At 35.5% G+C, this 16,795-nt stretch overlaps 1 protein-coding gene across 1 annotated transcript in view; it reads right to left on the bottom strand.

The window, feature by feature from the left end:
- Positions 1–16,795, bottom strand: part of EYS (eyes shut homolog) — a 959,435-nt gene that overhangs the window by 452,761 nt on the left and 489,879 nt on the right. Inside the window, exons 28-29 of the mRNA XM_080584128.1 lie at positions 5,266–5,437; positions 4,663–4,741 (exon numbers count right to left, since the gene is read on the bottom strand). Coding sequence (XP_080440254.1) covers positions 4,663–4,741; positions 5,266–5,437 — 251 coding nt within the window. The remainder of the gene's footprint in view (positions 1–4,662; positions 4,742–5,265; positions 5,438–16,795) is intronic.

Raw genomic sequence — 16,795 nt, 5'->3', positions numbered from 1 at the left:
ACTCTGCTGTAGTCACTAATAGACAGCAGCTCTGTCATTAACATGTCTTGAGTCAGATGCTTGTCTTTTCAGAAGCATACTGAGCATTAGTCTCATTCATATTTTAAAAAATTGTCACTCTTCAACAGTGCTCTTTTATACCTGTCAGCATTTCCTAAGCATCTAGTTTCAAGACTCCCCTATATCAGTTTTTATTTTAATTCACTAACCTGATTCCATAATGATAAAGGTGCAATCCACTCTTGTCCAGGTTCCTCCAATTTCAAAAGGTTTTCCATTTTCAATTGTCTTTCAGTTTCTTCTGTCTACACCATCATATTACTCCTGTACTGGAGCCAAATCTCCATCTGTCTCTTTGGTCTCATGTGGAACTGGCAGCCTTTCAACAATAGCTAGAAGCATGCCTTAGACTTCCTGTTCAGCCTGAATTTAAAGATTCGGTAACACCCCTCCTACACTTTTCTCCATCACTAGTTTTCAACACAGGCCACAGGTCTCAGATCCTTCCCCGAAGTAATGTCTCTAGACATACTGATGATTTACATCCAAGGCTTCTAGCTGCCTATGTATCTACTAATTGAACAGTCCTATTTTTTAACATACTCTAGAACATCCTTGATGCAAGAGCATACTGTGATATAAACTAACACACTTTTCTTATGTAAGAGATCAGGTATCTGCCTGTCAGAGAAGGTCCTAAGGCTTCTGCAGTCTATAGAAGCAGGGGGCTTTTATTACCTTGGAAGAAAAGCAACTCTGCAATATTCTTGTAGGTCTCATCCATTATTCTACTTCTCCATTACTCGTTACTGTTCTAATTTCTATTCTGTATTCCTCTATTACATCTCCATTTAAGACAATCTCTAGTTCAGCCTCTCTGACATTAAGAGAAGAAATCTATTACATTATGTTAGCTTCTTTGAAGAAACTACTTACCTTACTCAACCCCTTTTTACACTAATTAGCAATAGGTAGAAAATACTCAATAGTGTAAAGAAGTCCAACACGTGCACACACTGTAACATCCAGCTTGTGGAGGCTCTCCCTGTGTTCACCAACAGTTGTCATAAAGTACATGCTATGCACTTACAAAGAGATCTCAGGAGGCAATCCTACTCTCTGGCTTACCTATGGTTAGTTGGTTAAGAACCAGTCATTAGCCAGTGGAGTCTGGACTCGCTAATGAAATGTAGATCTCCCTTTCAAAATCAGCTGAACAGCTCTGTAGATTTCACTCAATATTCACATTTTTGTTGACTGTAAGTATACAGACAACTAGCTTTCACAAAGACACCTCAAGTTAGGCAAGCTGAATCCTACTGTTCTTCCCAACTCCAAATCACACGTAATTAATAGCTGTCAGGTCTCATGTCTTCTGTGCAATCTGGCAAGTCCTAGTGAATAATTGCTTATCTGCTTGGACTGTCAGAATATTGCTCTGTGTCTCCACATGAACATCAGCTGTGGTGTCTCTGTATATAACATTAGTTGTTTTTCTTGATTTCCCTCTTGTTTCTATCTTCTATGAAAGTAGAGAAAAAAGATTAGCAAAGCCAGACAAAAGTAATTCTAGGATGTAGTCCTCACTCCCATCCATCTGTTCTAACTGAACAATCTACTTCTTTTCCCAGATAGTCTGATCACAACCTCCTACCAAATGCAAGCAAGAGCACCTACACACTGCATATCCTACTGTGTAAGGACACAAAACACTTTTTCTTACCGTTTTTAACAGTATGAGACAGCATTATGACCATGCATTCGCTAAGCATGGAAGAAACACAATTGCCAATGACTGTCACTACCACAAAGCAGCCAAAATAAATTAGAAAGGATGTGTATCAATAATATTCTAGTATTAGCAATCTATTTACCTCTGTTGGTAGGTTTTTCTCTTTCTTGCATGAATTCTATACAAGAAAAAAACAATGACAACTGTAATAGAAATTGAAGTTCCTACATCCACACTATGCATTTCATATGCAAAGGTTGGAGGTTTTAAGTTATAAAATGTTTAGCTTTTTTATAAGGTATCAGACAACCTGAGAAAGTCTTGCAGTGCATTTCCTTGTAAACTATATTTCAAACATATGTAAAGGATGAAAAAAATCCAAGAGGAAAAATTGAGAAATACCCTGTTATCTCTAAGGAAATATATATAAAAACACAAACATATGGGCTATTTTGATCAGCTTACTTGCTGATCGTACCTGGCTGCCTGATGCCCACTCATCTGCTCTCTCATTCTCCCTCCTAAATGGGACAGGTAGAGAAAATAACATGAAAAATATCACGGGTTGAAGATAATGACAAGGAGGTCACTTATCAATTACTATCATGAGTAAAACTGACTCAGGTTGGAGAAATTATTTAACTTGATTATTTAACTTGCTACCAGTTAGAGTAGGATGGTGAGAAAAAATAAATAAAACCACCTTCCCTCCAACTCCTTCTTCCCAGGCTTGACTTTATTCTGTCTTTCCCCACTCTTCTACCTCTTCCTCTTCCCACCATGAGTAGCATGCAGGGAATGAGGGGGGGGCGGTATGCTTCCTTCAGGGCATGTCCACCTTCTGTGACGTGGGGTCCTCCAGAGGGCTGCAGTGTGGGCATCTGCTTTAGAGTGGTCCTCTCCATGGGCTTTAGGGTAGTAACTGTTCCACCATGACCCTCTCCATAGGCTGCTCTGCTCTGGCACCTGGAGCACCTCCTCCTGCTCCTTCTCTGATCTTGGTGTTCTCAGGATCATTTCTCAGACTTATTATTTTTTTTTTTATTACTCTCTCTGGTGCACTGCTACTTTTACACTGTTTAATTGTATTTCTACAGATGTGTCACCAGCTTGGCTGATGGGCTCATATGTGTCCTGCAGTGGGTCCACTGGAGCTGGCTAGAACCATCTGTCATTCATAGGGCAGCCCCTGGCTTCTTTCACAGAGACCACATCTGCAGCCCCCCCCAAAACCAAAACTAAAACCTTGTTACCTACACTCAACATATTGAGTTGCATATACCTTAATGCAAAGATATACATCAAGTGAAAAAAATACTGAATTGTATTTACATATTTACTCCTGGTTGTTCTTTTTTCAAACAAAGAAACTGGCTGATGCTAATCCAGAGAAAAACAATTTTAGAGCACCATTCTAGCATCATTATCTAGATGTACACACCCCTACACAGTCAAAAAGCCTTGTTGATCTCTGTAAGACTTAGATAGGCATGAAATATGTCTGAGCAGGATGAATGCAGTATTAGAGCCTTTAAAAATATGACACCTGCAGCATAGTCTAATCTGCGAAGCACAGTGCATGCAAATAGAATGAAGCCATCACTCTGACAGACTTCTCTGTCAAATGTATATGTATATTGTTTCTTCCTGTGAATTTCTAATCTATACATTTTCAAACATCTCAGTATGAAATGTGGTTATCTTTTGAATATGATTTTATGCAGTTGTCTACAGGTCATTTAATGTTTCATTCTCTCAAAATGGAGGAAAGTGTAAATTATGGATTACCAGAGAAAATATTACCCAACAGTATGCTGTATTAGCATTCCCAAGAACTGATGATCATATAGGTCTGCAATATCATATCACAATGCACACTCTGCTGAACTGAATTACTTATTTTTTCTTACTATAATGGAAGTTGGAAGATAGCATTCCAGCCACACTTACTCCTGGTGTGAGACTGCCATGCATTTTCAACAGGAAAGTTATAGACTACACTTCCTGTATGTAATATAGGGCATTTTAGTTGTCTGACACTTTTTAGCTGTATTTAACATGAATGGTCCCTACATGCATAAATAAGTTTAAAAAAGGTTTGGATAAAATTTTGGGATGTGTTTTTGGCAATTCAGAAGCACAATTTTAAAAGTCAGATAGCTCAAAAGGGAGGCAGACCTCAAGCCAGACTTTCTTGTGAGAACAAATACATTCAAAATGTCCAAATACCATAATCTGATTAAACTATTTGGCACAAAACCTGAAAAAGTCTGAACGAATGTAATACTTTCTCCAAACTGCAGCCAACTTTCTAAGAGCTGTTCATTGTTATGCCAGGTGCCAAGATCTTCTACAATCTTGTTTGCTGACCACTGGAATCTTCACAGCACAGACATGAATATACACTTACCTTCCCCATGATAATGCAACTACATTCTTTCCCTTAACAGGAGGAAACAGGTAGTGCATTTTATATGCCATTGTTTTATACCATGGAATTCTATAATATATGGAACTTAAAATTCTAAATGTAAGTCATGCTGACTTTCAGTATAGAAAATTGCATCTTGGGCTTTAATATTTAACTATACAGTTAAGCTACAGCACATGGGCTTAGCAATGTAAGATAGTTTTATATTACCATACCAAACTGAAAGTATAAATTATTTTCAGAGAATGCTGGCTTAGTTTGCTGTGGCTTTTCAGATTTATTACTCATGGTTTAAAGTTCTTTAGACATTTTCTCAATTTTCTTTTAAATGCAGTTTCATATGAGTAACAATAATGAGCTTTTCAGAATGGATTTGAAACAACTGAATTTGTCATGCATTTTCAATATACTGACACATTCAGAAGTTACATTAAACAAGTGAGTTTCGAGTGGCATATTACCCTTTCCCCTATAATTAAAATAAGATTTGAAGACTTACATTAATATTTATCTCACATCTTGTGCTGGTCCATCCTGCTTCACAAGAGCATTGATATCCATCAATGAGATCTATACATCTGAAATACAAAACAGTATTATTCAGATGAGGCTATCTAATTCTAGGTTCAGCACTTAAAGAATCATTCTATATATTTTAAATTAGCAGTCTGATGCAAACTTCTGCAATCCAAGGAATTTTTCACTAGTTTTCCTAATGGGTTTCAAGTGTGCATATTATTGGTGCTAAGGGGTTTTACAAGAATACTGATTCTCATATTAAAAGACCCCTCCCAATTTCAACCTGTTGGATGTAACAGATAAAGATTTGCTTTTAAGTATATTAAAGTCTAATTAATCCACATTTACTGAAAACCAGCTTATGCTAATGAACACAAATGAAAGAGGGACTGAGACAATTTTACAGTATATTACATTAGCTTTAACAGGCAACATCTGTCATCTTTAAGTGTGATTGTACTCTTACTTTATGGAAAAAATAATTTAAAAAGTATTTATCACCCTTCTTATGTCATTAAATCTTAAATATTGCTAGTTAAGTACATTATCTTGGAGATAATAATAATTAAATAAAAATAGCCACCTTCCATGAAGACAAGGATCTGGCAAGCATTCATTAACATTGATCTCGCAGTTTGTTCCAATGAAACCTCTCCTACAGTGACATGTATAGGAACTGATGTAATCGATGCAACTTCCATTGTTTAGGCAAGGAGCAGAAATACATTCATCTATATTTGCTTCACATCTATCACCTGTGTAAAAAACAGAACAGTTACGACTAAGCTTTGAATTCTAAACTCAAAGCAACTAATAATTTATCTATTCATACTGTCAATTCCAGATAAACTGTTTTTATTCACATACATTGTTTAATATATTTTTTTATTCACATTCATTATATTAATCAACAAAGAGTATCACACTGGAATTAATTATAAGTGCAAATGCCAAAAAGAGTGGTTATAATGTAACACGTTACTTCAATAACGTCTGTAATTGTGGCAAGGCAAGAAGGCTGTGAGGGTCAACTTGCAAGCAGAATAATTAAGTGGAGAAACAAAGTTCAAGAGGAATTTTTTTGTACACAGTTATTAGAAAGATGAATAGCACACGTTTCCCATAAGAGAAATGCAGAATTAAAATGATATATGTCTTGGTAGCGATCTAACTGTAATACTTATTTTCTCTAACTGAAATTAAAATTCAAGGGCTTTTGGTAAATGATGTTAGACATAAAATTATTTGAAATCTTTATGATCATATCCATTATGGAAGATATGGTGGTATGTTTTTCTGCTGGCAGTTTTCCTGCAAATTAGTGCCACACAACTTCCATCTGAACCTCTCGAAGTACTTTATGAAGTACTAATTGACAATCAACAAATACCTAGGGATATGTAACCTTGTTTTAGCAAGATCACTATCCTGATTTTTAGGGTGTGTGGGTCAGGCGTGCTGTGCGGGAGAGAAGAAGAATGTTTAAGGCAAAAAGTCATCTGCCAGAGTGTAAGAGTCCAGAAGCCAGAAGTTAGATCAATTCCTCTGGCTCTCCATTTCACAAAAACACCTGTATTTACTTAAGTATCTCAGTCTCAACTCAAAATAGCAACTGCTACTTCATAGTGAACAGTGAATGAAAAGTTCCTATAGCCTTTTCTCATTACTGTGCACCCCAACTACTGGCAGTTTTTTTTAAAGAAAATAATCTATAGCAAGGAAGAAGCAGAGAGGCACTAACCTTTTCGTGGTGTATGCGTGAGTATTTAGCAAAAGATCAAAAACAGGAGTTCAAAGTACATCTGTTAACACAGCTACAAATAGTTTCTTTAAGATCACGGGAAATGTTTTTGCTTAATGAAGATTAATAGAGTAATATTCATATTAATATGAATGTTAGCTATTTACAACTATTGTACACATTTGAGGAAACTGCTTTTTTCACAATATACACTCAGCTTCTTAATTAAGGCAAAAGGAATGAAGTAACAACCCAGGTTCTGTTTAGAAGTCTGTGGCCACAGCCCCAGCAGCCTTAGAGTACTGCTATCTTGCAGTAGTGGATATTACTGAAGAAACTGGACTTGGCAGGTATCCTCAGGAAAACTCTCTCTCTGAGAGGGGCTGCTGTACATTTCTGTTTGAGCAGATCTTGGTGCAGTGGTACTTGCAATACGCTATATGTTGGTACAAATTAGAGGGCAATTCTCTGCCATGTTCATCCTCCACCACATGCAAGCATTCAGCAAACAGCAGCTCTGGATAATCTGGCTCATTTCCAGTGTCAGATTCTCTGATCAGTGGTACCTTACATGAACTCACTACACGTAAGAACTTAAAACTCTCCAAAAACATGTGTCTTGTGAATACGCTGCCAAAATCTGAATTCAAGAACAGAGAGCACTAGTTCATCTATTCTACTATAGAAGATCTAAATACCAGACATTTTTCCCTGTAACTTGGCATTAGGAAAGACAATTCTTAATCTGCTCTTAACAAGCAATTCTTAGAAAGCACTGGCAGGAAGGATGGTGGTACTACACAATAATATACCTTGACTTTACTTCATTTGCAACTCTAAAATGATTTTTCATCTTGTATCTGAACGAAGAGACCATCCCTGTAACATCACATTTCTATTCCACATCGTTATAAACAGAGGTCATTTCGTAACTATCTATCTTTTCATTTTCCTGATCCCTTTAGCAAAAAATGGTGAGCGTTAAAATGTGATAGTCCTGAATTTAAGTTTTTTTTGGTAAATGAGCAATTCCAATTTTTCCTCTCATAACCAGCTGCCTTGTCACTCTATCATGTACATATTCCCAATCTTTTCAAAGCTGCTGATAAGAAATTGTATTAGCTTCCATGCAAAAAAAAAAAAAAAAAGTGTTCTCCTACGAAGTCTTATTGAATTTTAAATATACAAAAAATCAGAGAGAGGACTTATTCATGAAGTGGGTAGTATTTAAGTGTATAGACCACTAATGTTTTTTGCACTACATACTCTTACAAAAACAATAGCAGTTATCTTTGAAAACTCATTTTAATAACAATCACACGTTACTTAGTAGGTCCAAATCTGTATTTCAAGGGTTAAAGTTCTCAGTTCAAATTTACTAATTTGGTTTTGACAATGAGATATGTGAAAGCATTTATCACCACAGACAATAGATTTGGTGTTCTTATGAATTTTAAGGCAGACATTTCTGATCTTAAAAACAAACAAACAAACAAAAATCCTAGAACAGTTCTGTTCAATAGCTGTTTATTACTCAAATAATAATTTATTACTCAAAATAGTTCACTTCATAAATAATCTAAGGTCATTCATTCATACTGCTGGCATTCATTGTTGCTATCTTCTATCCTCTCCTTAGGTGTAACATACTCACTGAAGGAAAATAAACCTGACATCAAATAGTTTTAAAAAAATAATCTTTTGCTAATAAGATATTTCAATATTAGTTCAGAAATATAACAGTAGCAGATTTCAAAATCATCTGACTAAATTTGATTTGCCTATTATAAACCCGTTAGAAAGTTGGTTGAGATAGATGGTTGTAACCTTTCATTTGAAGTTGATACATATTGATAGCCTGATTCTGAAAGACAGATCAAGGGTTAAAGGTTCATCATTGATAATACTTTCATATTCAGATATGCTTCCATTACTGCATAATATATTCAAAAAGAAAAAAATTATAGCTCCTTTAGATGATTAACATCTTGAAATTGAATAGATTTTGTTACGTTATTCTGCTCCTAATCTACCTTTATTTATGGTACATTGATCTACTACCACAATGCCATTGAATTAATTTTTGCTTGAACAGCTCAATGAATGCAATGGCAATGTAGTGAAAATCCATTACTTGATTGTGGGAAAAAAAGACCCAGTGCATAATTTAATGTGTTAATAAATGATTAGGAAAATTACGTTTCAAAAGACAAGATGTACTGGGAAAAAACATACTTTACATCTTCCTTTCATTCCTATAACTTGCAGCTATAACCTCAGAGAGTTTTGAAAACAGGAATCACTGCAGTGTTCCTTTTTTTTTAACTATTTGCATACTCAGAATTATCAAATTGCAGAGAAATATCCAACATGTACATTATATGAAGAGATTTTCTTTTCCTACAGCATATTTGAAAGTCCATCCTAGATGTAACAATATATTTAATAGTCATAATGAATGAGAACGTTAGTACAAGGCCACAGAATAGCAATCAAATCTCCTGCAACTCTTAGAAGTATTCAATAGGTTAATTCCATTATACTGCACCAACAGTTGTTTGGTTGATTATGAAAAAAGGAAAAATTCTCATCTAACTGCTAAATTAGAACTAGTCATACATATTATTAACACCAAGAAATGTTTTTCTGTCATGCGGTCTCTTGTCTTTTGCAAAGGCTTGCAGACCTACTCTCAGACAATCAAGTCAAATATTCATAATGAATTAATGAAAAAAACTCCTCAGAGTAACTACATAAATTGAAGAAAATAACTATTATTAGTATTCTAGACAAGGCGTTCATGCACAATGAAAAACTTTTAAAATTATTTTCTACACATACACAATTTTGTTGAAACTACAGCTGACATAATTTATCAACCCACTCCAAAACTTCTAGGGGGCAGTGAAGGAAAAGAGTAGAATTCAGATACTGCTTTGTTAGGGAAGTCAGTCTAACACATCTCCACTAATGTTAGGTAATTAAAAATTAAGAAGATAGTTTAAGGTGTATATACTCCCTTTATAATGGATAAAGAGAGAAGCAGCCTCAAAGGGTAACCTGTATCATCTGTCTCAGACAGCACTTATCTTGAATTACCTAGAGGTGGCAATGAGTGCACAATGAAATTAAATGGGAGAGTTGGACTAGCCGTTTAGTTTTTAGAGGACTAAAATTCAAGGAAATTAAGCTTGCTCCTATTCTCAGTTGTAAACATCATTATGCATGCAGTGCAGCTTGCTCCATATTCTGTACATTTTTTTTTTTTTCTGTGGTGCGTATAGGGGTTTTTGGAATATCAGGATGAGCCCTTACATAATGTTTCATTAAATGAAGCTTTGTTTCTCAGTCTCAGTTCTCTCACACCTTTGAGTCCAGCACGAACTTCACAGTCATCTTCCTTCATTTCTGCCCCAATACACTGTACAGCTGTTTCAGGCTGACCTCTCCTTAAGACAATGCTAGGCTGCAAGTGGCCTTTAGGTGTAACTGAAGTACAGGCACCAAAATTCCTGAAGTATACATGAAGCGATGTTCAGGCACAGAATATATGAGGCATGGGTTGTTCACGCTCACTATTTTCAACTTTGTTGTTGATTTAGATTCCTTGGAATTCAACAACATAACCACTGCTTTTTCTTAATGACTCTTTCTACTCTACAGAGAAATAATTCAATTTGAAATGTCTATTAATAGAAAAGAGGAGAAAGATTTTGAAGGGTTGAGTTGGACTGTAAATAAATTAAAAAAAAAAAGTGCTTTAACGAGTCAAACTCGCAAAAAAACAAAAATAAAAATCAGGTATAAATCAGTGATTAAGTGCCACCAATGAAGATCTGGTTACCAGACGAAAATGATAAAAAGTGTCTATTAGTCTCCAATTAATTTTTGCACTGTGGGAAAAAATAGAAAAGAAGCTACAGAACTCTAACTTTGTGCTTAAGTTTTGTTTTTTTTTTTTTAAATAGGTATCATGAGATGTAATTAAGATTAGAGTCTGCCAAGAAAGAGTAAATCTGATGGAAGGAATAAAAATGCCTTCTACTGCTATCTCCATACTCTGCCCTTACTAGGAAAGCTTTAGCATTATTAATCGGCAAAATGGACTTTATATTCTTCCTAGTGTTAATGTTTCACACATGGAGTACAAGTCCATTTTGTCTTTTCCACCCTGAAAGGAATTTGTGAGATTTGTTGTGAATACAGATTATAATCATTACAGTGATTACTGGTACAACAGGCTTAAAGGTGAAAATGCGTATTTCTCACATAGGAAAGATAATCAAATAAAAATTAAAGTTATTTTGAAGAATTAGTTCTAACAAAGAGAACAGATTCATAAATAGTAGGAGCTAGTTCAAATGTTCTTGCTAAAGTGCACTCATGGAAAATATATTTGTTATTTTTTTTAAAACATAATTTTATATTCACATGCTAAAATTTCTTCTTTGAGTTCAGCACCTATATACTAACATTGTCTGAACAAATTAGGCCAAGTATGTCCCTGGCATTAATCCCTTATATTCACGAGAGGAATCCCATCTATTCTGAATAGACATTATCATGCAGCTATTTCCAAGAGAAAAATGTACTAAATTTGTGAACTGTCACTTTCTAGACACAGAAAGGTTAGTAATCATTCATAACTGTAACCTACACAGTCTGTCATCCTCTTCCAATGTTGACTGTCATTTAATTTGAAACCTGCCATCTTTTCAATTCTTGTTGGAAGTATGAAAACTTTAGTAAAAATCTTCTTGCTGTAGTATAAACATCCAAATATTCTGCAAAGTTGGTGTGAGAGACCAACTACAATACCACAGAGCTAACATTTGACTTAAAAAATTTCCTGCAAGTTCTGTTTCTTAGCTATGAATGTGCCAGGTACGTTCAGGCACACTGGGATGAAGCTCTTGGAGCTCTGCTTTACAGACTGTACTACCATGCTATAAACAATGCCTCCACGCACCCAAGAAAAGGGAAAATTACCCCATACATGCCACATTGGGGTGATTTTTGATACTAATGGCAACCGAGGGGCTCCCTAATGTGTTGGTGTGCTGGAGATGGCAAGGAAATGGCATAGATGTCACAACAGAAGAGCATGGAGCAGTAACAGTAACACTACAAAAGGGAGACAGCCACTCTCCTCCTGCTCTTTCACATTCATCAAGGATCAGACTGTCTCATATCTTAGAAAAGAAAACTCAACAACCTTCTTCCAATGCCTTTTGTATCTTCAACACACTTTACTAACTGGGGGATGCCTCTCCCTTTCATGTTTCTTGCAGCTCGCTTGCAGTGCTCCTTATCTACATCCTAATGAAGAGATTATCACATCTTCCCATCAAGACTTTCAGATTTTCAACTGTAAACCCAAGTAAGAAAATACCCTTCTCTGTCTTCACGGATTTTCCCACTAACTTCTCATCCAAACTAGAACCTTTCCCTCTTCCGATTACTGGGTATTTAGTCTCAGCCCTCTGATTAAAAAAATAATAATCATTTTTGCATTCATTATCCCAGAAACACATTCCCCCAACATCCAACTGATTTTTTATGAACTGTAGTGTACTCAACTGAAAAATCAGACACTAGACTTGATCCTGTAAGCATTTCAGGATAGTAAAGGAGGAAGACTGAAATGACTGTGATCTTCAAAGAACTTTTTTGAAAACTCTCCTAGCTGCAAAACTTGAGCTCTTCAAGACCGTCTCCCTTTCAACAGAATAGGGCTGCAAGCAGACATTGTGAACATAATGGACCATACAATAAACACCACTGACTTACATACAATTTCTGTCAAGCAGAAGCATTCCCTAAGCCTACATCCTAGTACTAACAGCCTTAATGCTTTTCTACGTATTTTTGCATTTTGACTGTAACTTGTGACTGATGTGCTCATGCCCTGAAAATCCAAGTTTTGTAGTCTATGCAAGTTTTTATTTCACTTAAAACCATTCAGCTATTTGGCTTCATTACTTTAAGATGCTTTTTTAGTTCCTTTATACCACATGAACATAAATTTGCAAAGTTTCAATTTCTTAGAGAGTAAAGAACATTGTTATAAAAAATTCCTGTGATCATCTCCAGACTCTCTGTTCCGGTAACTAACCTTGGCATTTTTATAACCTTTTGTACTCAGATGTTGTTGTGCCTGTGTGTTACATTTCTGAGAGTAAAAATATTTTCATTTTTGAAACAACAGTATATATCCTGGTGTTTCTTTCATATTAGACATGTAAGAAGACATATAAAAACATACGAATACACCCAAAAATTTATGTACTAAATATAAAAATATTTGACTTTTAGGGCTACAAACTAAGGAAGATGCTAACTTATAGACCTCTTCAGTTCTTTTTTTTTTATGAGATGATAACGAGATTTGAGTGCTGTTTCAGGAGATCAAAAATTTAGGTTATTGATTTATAGTAAGTGGCTATGTTTTAGTGCAGAAAAGAGGACGGAAAACAAAACCTTGTGTATGAATAAAGCCAAAGATGTACTACTAGGAAAACAAAAACAAACGCATGCTAAAGAACAACTGGCTGCTGAGGACATACCTCAAAACTGAATGGGATGGTAAATTAGCACGCTATACTAATTTACATATGATATTGAAAAAGGTGTAAAGAAAAGGTTCTTCACCGAGAGGGTGGCTGTGCCCTGGAACAGGCTCCCCAGTGAACGCGTGACGGCACCGAGCCTTCTGGAGTTCAAAAAGCATTTGGACAATGTGCTCAAACATACAGTTTGATTTTTGGGTGGTCCTGTGTGGAGACGCGTTGATGATCCTTGTGGGCCCCTTCCAATTCTATGATTCTACAGTTGAGAACAACTGTGTTTTGCTTAATATTTTTTTTCCCCCCCTTTGGTTGTGGATTCCAACCCAATACCCCATTTTTTTCTTTCTTATTCATCTGACTTTATCTCAACTCACAAGTTTTGTAGCTTTTGCCTTTCTGATTCTCTTCCCCTCATCCAGCTGCAGATAAGGAAGTGAATGAATGGCAGTGTGGTGCTTAACTGCCCACCAAGTTTAAACCACAACTAACTGTAAACAATTAGTAATCATCGACAGAAGTTGTGAAAGGACATTATAATATAGTACTTAACATTGGTGGTTATTTACAGCTTTCAAAATCTTAATCTGGACTGAGACAGGAAACATATTCAAATATCTTCTTCTTGACCATGATCAAGAATTATCAGTGACCGTTCTTAGCTTTTTACATGAGGAAAAAAAAAAAAAAAGAAGAAAGTAATAGAGAGCAAAAAATATAACAGCTGAGTTATCTGAGATCAAAAGCAATGTGAAGATAAACGGGTATATGGAAATATATATTCTATAGCACTGCACAATTAAAGCAAGAACAAGCTGGGATGAGTACTAGGTGAAAAATTCAGGTATTTTACCAATTACAGGAAGATGCTGAAGATAGATTTTGAAACAATATGATCTGACATTGAAGAATCTATAATTTCTACTAGCTATAATTTTATTCCCACTGCTTTTGAAATAGTTGCTGTAATAAATATATTTTCTAAATACACACATAAATACAAAGCCACATTGCAAAATAAATGCTTTAGTCTCCTTAGAAGACATTTTCCAGCAGAAAGTCTTCCATCTCCAATCCAACAAATTAACTTTTGATACCATATACACCAATCATCATATTCTAAAACCACTGCCTAACAAATCTAAAAACATGTTTCATCTTAAAATTAGTAGATGACAGAGTAATGCTCATTGTGTCACAGGAACATTAATTTTGTGAACAGCACAATGTGTTTTCAACGTCACTTTAGTGTTGCCTCATCCACCCCATTTTGAGTTAATAAACTCTAACAAACATTTTCTATGTATACTGCAAGAAAAACTAGCACTGATAAGGCTGCTGAGCCTGATTTTGTTGATGTCATCTTAAGGAAGATTTAGTATAGCTTAGTGACTAATACCAGAGATTTAGATTTTCTATTTCTGTTGTATTTTGTGTTAGTAATAGATTTATTTCAGGGAATTATTTCACCTTCCTTACATTGAGTGAAGTTAAATTACTGCTGACTGCAGAAAATTTGCATGGTTGCTAACTATTTTTGAGTGAATACATTTTTATTTGTTTAGACAAATTTGATATCCATTCAGGTTGGAAAAGTGTAAAGAACTTTACAAGATAAGATTAGACAACAGGAAACACCATAATTAATATTAATACAGATTAATTTGCTTGGTCTAAAACATTTAAGATATCATTTGTTCTGTTAAGTATCAACTTCAGATCTAAAATAATCTGGCATGGCCTTTGAAGACTATATATATACATTTAATTTTAAAGTGAATGCACAAAACACATCGATTAAATACAAACTGGCAGCATACACTGCCTGGTTATTTAGCTATCTGAACTCCAGACTGGAGCATCAGGAGAAGCAATCTACCTCAGAGAATTCCTTCTTGGCTTTTTGTACTGCCCTGTCATAATGCATCAGGGCAAGCATCAGATCTTAGTGATCTGAATACCTTCTACTGAAAATGGCACAGATTTAAACATTCATGATCTTGTGATAGGTGAAAAGGAAAAACCCATCACCTTGCTCCTTTCCATTGGTGTTGCGGTCCCCAAACCCACGTACACCAAGGGCTCCTGTTCATCAGGCTGTGGCTGCTGCTGGTGGTGAGACGCGTGCCCACAGCTGGAGCCAAAGCAGGGCTTCAGCAGCCACTGGGCCCTGGTGCAGGGCCTGAACCAGCAAAACCCAGCTCAGGCTATGGCCAGGCTGAGCCCCTGCACTGCCGGGCCAGCAGAAAGCTGGGACCTCCTCTGGTAAAGACAGAAATCATACTTATTGGACTACAAAATGATTAAAAAATAGATGGACCTAAAGATACCACAGTTTAGAATTAAGATTCAGTTCATGTGTAAGAAACAGAAAGGGATAGAGAACAAAATAAATCTGCAGACAGTACAAGTAAAATCTCTTAATTCTTGTCTGAATTGGAAACATTATGGCACATAGAAAACATCATGAGCAAAATGTCACAGTTGTCAATATTGCTAGAGTAGGTCACACTGTAGATGAGCAAGATGCAAATATCAATTCAATATTTATGACATTTTAAAATGATTTTAAGAACATGGGTTTTAGTATGAACAAATCCTTTACTAAAATTAATGAAAAACTTTTAAAACTAAAAGATAACCAAAAGAAATGTAACCGTAAGACTGAAATTTCTAAGAAGCAAAGTATCTTTCATTAGAACTAATACAGTTCAATGTGGGGAAAAAAAATCCATAGTGAACTGTATTAGTATATTGTATTGCATATATACAGTATCTACATTATATTTGTTGTGTATATATTATTCATATAAATAGACATACAGTCTCACAGAGAAATGCTCATGTTTGCAAGCACTGTTTACTAGCCATCTTAATTTTAACACTGTAATACAAAATACAGCACAAAATAAAACTAAGTAATGGAAAATTGGAGAGCTTTACTAACTATGTGGTAAAGATATCAAAAAAAGGACTTTCACTGTAAAACAGTAAGAGTATAGTTTGGTGTAAAAGAAATTATATTCACATTTATTTCCTTATCACTCTATAACACGAATGCCTCCAGAATATACTAATATTATGATTATTATTACAGCTTTTGATTTTCAACTCTACTAGGCTTATTTTATGCAGTCTGTTAATATTCCTATTAAAAACTGAAGTACTTACACGTTTTTAGACTCAAGTGAAAATAAAAGTCAAAGTACACATTAAGGCTAAAAACTCAGTGTGTCTTTCTCTTCTTGGGACACAAGGAATCACAGTTACTACTACTAATGGAATGCAATATTCACATTACAGTTTAAATGTACCATCAGAAAAGAGAACAATGCTGTCCTTGGAGGTTCTCCAGACCCAACAAGACAAAGTCCTGAGCTTCTTGGTCTGACCCCATGGCTAACACTGCTTTCAGCAAGAGTTTGGGCTAAAGAGCTCACAAGGTCTCTTCCAGCCTGAATTGTTCTTATTCAAGAACGAAACTGTAGCCTGACCTGGTAAGCTTGGTCAACAGCAAAATGCACAGGATCCAAAGTATGTAATGGGTCACTGAAACCGGTGACAATGCAACAAGAATTTGAGCACAGTTGCATGCAAAATTACTTGTGAACTGCATCAATTTCATTGCAGCCTTGTCATTTTCAAACTTACTATGCTATTTAATAACACTATCTGGTCAAAATTCAACTCCCCTCAAAAATCCTAAAAGAAAGTAAATGAAGAAGGTAGGTCGCTTTTATTCCTTTTCAGATAGATGCTAATCACACACTGAGAATCCATGCAGGCAAGCAGGAAGTACATATACT

This window comes from Anser brachyrhynchus, assembly GCF_964034855.1.
Source record: "Anser brachyrhynchus genome assembly, chromosome: 3".
Lineage (NCBI taxonomy): Eukaryota > Metazoa > Chordata > Aves > Anseriformes > Anatidae > Anser > Anser brachyrhynchus.
Note: the sequence above shows the minus strand (reverse complement) of the source record. Positions and strands in the feature narration are given on the sequence as shown.